The sequence below is a fragment of the Symphalangus syndactylus genome, chromosome 13, assembly GCF_028878055.3.
Source record: "Symphalangus syndactylus isolate Jambi chromosome 13, NHGRI_mSymSyn1-v2.1_pri, whole genome shotgun sequence".
Taxonomy (NCBI): Eukaryota; Metazoa; Chordata; class Mammalia; order Primates; family Hylobatidae; genus Symphalangus; species Symphalangus syndactylus.
This window is the reverse complement of record NC_072435.2, coordinates 44,763,807-44,768,354: the sequence shown is the minus strand read 5'-3', so window position 1 is coordinate 44,768,354 and position 4,548 is coordinate 44,763,807. Positions and strand designations below refer to the sequence as shown.

Here is a 4,548-nt window from a genome sequence, read left to right as displayed (position 1 = left end):
TGTGATTGTGAAGATGAGTTTGGGGCCTGCCTGGCCTGGGGTGGGGGCTGTGAGATTTGAGGGGAATGTGAGGCGTCTTAATGACCATTTGAGATTAGAATTTTCACCTCCCAGGACTTCAGACTGTCCAGTATTTGCAAGGTCTGATTCTGAACTCCTTGGAGAATGTGATTCAAAATACCTGAGCTGGCTGGCCACGAAGGCTCATGCCTGTAATCCCAGAAGTTTAGTAGGCCAAGCTGGGAGCACTGCTTGAGGCCAGGAGTTGGAGACCAGCCTGGGCAACAAAGGGAGACCTCATCTCTACTAAAAGCAAAAAGTTGGCTGGGCGCAGTGGCTCACGCCTGTAATCCCAGCACTTTGGGAGGCTGACGCGGGTGGACCAAATGAGGTCGGGAGTTCGAGACCAGCCTGACCAACATGGAGAAACCCCGTCTCTACTAAAAATACAAAATTAGCTGGGCATGGTGGTGCATATCTGTAATCCCAACTACTCAGGAGGCTGAGGCAGGCGAATCACTTGAACCCAGGAGGTGCAGGTTGCAGTGAGCCGAGATTGTACCATTGTACTCCAGCCTGGGCGAAAAGAGCGTAACTCCATCTCAAAAAAAAAAAAAAAAAAAAACTGGGCTCGTGGTGGCATGTGCCTGTAGTCTCAGCTACTTGGGAGGCTGAGGCAGGAGGACTGCTTGAGCCCGGGAAAGTCGAGGCTGCAGTGAGCCATGATCTCGCCACTGCACTCCAGTCTGGGTGACAGAGCAAGACCCTGTCTCAAGCAAAAAAACCTCAGAGTTTCTAGGGAGGGTGGGAGCCTTCTACCCACAATCCATGGCCCTGTGGGGACCCCCTCCCCAGGCACACTGGCTGCAGCACCCTTGTATGCAGAGATGGCAGAGCGGCTACAGAGGAAGAGCTCTTTATTGTGGGAGGTGTCTCGAACAGCAGGAAGGTCAGCAGCGCAGTGGGGCGTGACCCCAGCCAGCTGGCGGTTAGCGCTGGGCTGGGCGCCATCCGCCCCATTTCCCATCTCCCTCGGCGCATCCCTGGGGAGCCGCCATCACTCGGCAGATTCCGCATCAAACCTGAGGTCCTGGAGAACTTCGCTGATCGCCTCCATGGTTTTAATTACCCTACAAGAGCGGATGGGAACTATAAATAAAACCCAGATGGGGCGAATTAGCTGCTGCCGCGAAGCTGCAAGAGGGCCGTGGCTGTGGTGAGCCCCAGGCCCTCCTGCCCGCCGCCAAACCTCCAGGCAGCACTAGCAGCAAGAGGGACCACTTAGGTGCTAGGGAGAAGAGGTGGCCCCATAGGTCACAGTGGGCTGAGAGAAAAGGCCATCTGGGCTGGGCATGGTGGCTCACGCCTGTAATCCAGCACTTTGGGAAGCCGAGGCAGGCAGATCACCTGAGGTCAGGAGTTCAAAACCAGCCTGGCCCACATGGCGAATCCCCGTCTCTACTAAAAATACAAGAATTAGCCAGCCATGGTGGTGGGCATCTGTAATCCAAGCTACTTGGGAGGCTGAGGCAGAAGAATCACTTGAACCCAGGAGGCAGAGGTTACGGTAAGCCAAGATTGCGCCACTGCACTCCAGCCTGGGTGACAGAGCAAGACTCTGTCTCAAAAAAAAGAAAGAAAAAAGAAAAGAAAATAAAGGACCAGGCCTGCTGGCTTATGCCTGTAATCCCAGCACTTTGGGAGGCTGAGGCGGGCGGATCACGAGGTCAGGAGATCGAGACCATCCTGGCCAACATGGTGAAACCCGTCTCTACTAAAATACAAAAAATTAGCTGGGCATGGTGGCACACGCCTGTAGTCCCAGCTACTCAGGAGGCTGAGGCAGGGGAATCACTTGAACCCGGGAGACGGAGGTTGCAGTGAGCTGAGATCGCGCCACTGCACTCCAGCCTGGCGACAGAGTGAGACTCTGTCTCAGAAAAAAGGAAAAGAAAAGGCCATCTTGGTGGGATGTGTAGCATCAGGAGGTTATGAAGTGTGACTCTGTCAAATGTGTGTGTACATGAGTGTGTGTGCTTGGGGGCTGAGGACAGGCATCTGAAGGTTTGTGCTCAGTGGGGCATGTCCAAGCTCCACGGACAGCCACGTGTGCAGGACTGGCATGTGTCGAGGTATACAGCAGTGTCCCAGCAATGCACAGCGAAATTGATGTGAAGTTTCACGGCTGTGCCCTCTGGGGAAGTGTACATCTGAGGGCCACCAGGTGAGAACACCATTGTACACTGGCAGAGGGTTCCTTTGCTGGCAGGGTCTGACCATGCCAACCCTGGTGCAAATCGAGCATAGCCAGGCGGCTTGGGCAGCAGCGCTCACTTCATTTTCAGCTGGTGCATCCGTACAGCGTCCTCCTGCCCCGCCAGCTCTGGCGTCTCCATCAGCTGCAGCAGGGCCACCTGGTTGGGGAATGAACAACACGAAGGATGTCTCCACGAGCAGAACCCACCCCCTGCCCTCCAAGGATGTTCAGGAAAAGATAGTGGCACCCAGAAAGGCAGTGCCCGGGTAGAACCACGAGGGGCAGTGCTTTGTGTAGGAAGAGTCCGAAGTTCAGTTTAGAGAGGCTCTCTCAGAAGGGAGACAGCGGGCAGGCCAGAGGCAGTGCTGAGCGTGATGTGGGCGTGGCCTGGGAACAACAGTGACGTCTTAGCCGGGCATGGCGGTAGGGGTGGGTTAGGTTGCGCCTCATGGCGCAGAGACAGGGACCCAGGATAAAAGTAGGCCGAAAAGCCTGGATGCGGTGGCTCACGCCTGAAATCCCAGCACTTCGGGAAGCAGAGGAGGGCGGGTCGCTTGAGACCAGGAGTTCCAGACCAGCCTTGCCCATATGGCAAAACCCCGTCTCTACTAAAAAAAATACAAAATACAAAAATTACGCCTGTAATCCCAGCTACTCAGGAGGCTGAGGCAGGAGAATCGCCTGAACCTGGGAGGCAGAGGTTGTAGTTAGCCGAGATCGCGCCATTGCACTCTAGCCTAATGACAAAGCAAGACCCTGTCTTGGGGAAAAAAAAAAAAAGAGAGAGAGAGAGAAAAAGGCCAAAAAGAGGCTGAGACGGGTCGCTTATGGGGGGCGTGGCCTAGGAATTCCAGTCACACGCGGTTGCAGGGCCGAGTAGGCGGATCGCAAAAGAGAAACAGGCAAAGAACTAACGCTGTGATGGAGGAATAATACGGAGGCGTGGCCTGGGACCCCCCCTTGCCTGTATCTACGGGAGGTTGAGGGTGGGACCCTAGACGCAGAACAACCAAAGTGGGTGGAGCATTGTTGGGGCGGGATCTGGGCATCTTGGAATAGCATTTAGGCGGAGCTGGGAGAAAGTGGGAGTGCTCTGGGAATAAGGGCAAAACTTGGAAAAAAATTGGGGATGAACAGCAGAGGGCAAGATCCGAGAAACCCCAAGTGAAGCCTTAATAGAGGATTAGGGTGGGACAGGAAGGGGTGAAGTCTGTGTATGGGATACTGGGACCACCCCCCAACCAGGGGTGCGCCACGAGAGGAACCGGCCAGGGTCCTAGAAACACGGCGGGGAAGGGGTGGTGGCCTCACCATGCCCAGCCGCGTCTGCTCCAGCTCCTGCAGGCTGCGCACGTGGCCGGCGAGCAGCGGCTGCCTGCGAGGCCCGCCCAGCTCTGCTTCCACCGCCAGCACCTCCCGCGAGGCGGCAGCGAAGGCCTGGGTCACCTCGTGCACTGTGCTCCGGTAGCGCGCGAAGTCGTACTCAGGGCCGCTGCGCAGGTACTGGCGGTGGCCTCTGCGGCAGGTGGGGACCCTGAGGCCGAGCCCCCAGGCTCTCATGCCCTGCACCAGCGCCAACCACCTGAAAGGCCCCCAGGAAGTGTCCCCGGACCCCAGAGGGGAGGACTGGTAGGTAGGAAGGACGCTTCCTGACTCCCGCAGGGGAACGCGAGACAGGCCCACCCCTGCTCTTGGGGAGGAGAGAGAAGCCACGAGCAGTGAGTCGTCGGGTAGTGGGGACGTGCTGTGGGGCCTTTCTCGTGAAGGTGAGGTCCCGGTGCCCCGAAATCCCCGCCCCATCTGACTCTGCAGCCGCGCGAGGACCCAGCTCCTCCTCCAGGCACGCCCGCCGAGAGCACGCCCACGCCCGGAGCGGGCGGGGGACTGAACCCTGAGCCCCTCCGCGCCCCACTCACTCCTCCAGTCGACGGAAGCCCTGCGCGCGCTCAGCCTGCAGCTGGTGGATGCGCTGTACCAGCGTCCGGATCGGGGCGTCTTTCTGCGGGACAGGGGGCACGGCTGGGGCATGAAGCCGGCGCCCCTGGGTCTGCGCCGCCCGCCCCGCGCCCGTTCCCGCTTGGGCCTGGGCTCACCCAGGGCCACGCCGGCCCCTCGCGTCCCCGAGCTTCGGTGGCCTCTTCAGCAGCAGGCACTGCAGGGACCGTGGGCTCCGCCGCGGTCTCGGTGATCATGACTGCGCAGCCCTGGCCAGGCTCCGGAGCAGGCCCTTCCGCTGCGCCCGACGCCCCCTACAGGCCGGGAGGTCCACGGACCCCCTACCCTGCAGCCGG

The 4,548-nt window shown here is 58.9% G+C and overlaps 1 protein-coding gene across 3 annotated transcripts; it reads right to left on the bottom strand.

Moving 5' to 3' along the window:
* Positions 1 to 900: 900 nt before the first annotated feature.
* Positions 901 to 4,548, bottom strand: REX1BD (required for excision 1-B domain containing). Of its 3 annotated transcripts, none has more exons than XM_055236506.2 (5): positions 4,351 to 4,548; positions 4,174 to 4,256; positions 3,569 to 3,839; positions 2,335 to 2,414; positions 901 to 1,130 (listed from the first exon to the last, which is right to left on the bottom strand). In XM_055236506.2, exons 1-5 carry the CDS (start codon positions 4,447 to 4,449, stop codon positions 1,058 to 1,060), a joined length of 606 nt encoding a protein of 201 aa, XP_055092481.1. In that variant the 5' UTR covers positions 4,450 to 4,548; the 3' UTR covers positions 901 to 1,057. The 3 variants fall into 3 exon arrangements, with proteins under 3 accessions (XP_055092481.1, XP_055092482.1, XP_055092483.1); XM_055236507.2 differs by having other exon boundaries at positions 3,569 to 3,791; positions 4,351 to 4,546; XM_055236508.2 differs by having other exon boundaries at positions 3,569 to 3,773; positions 4,351 to 4,541.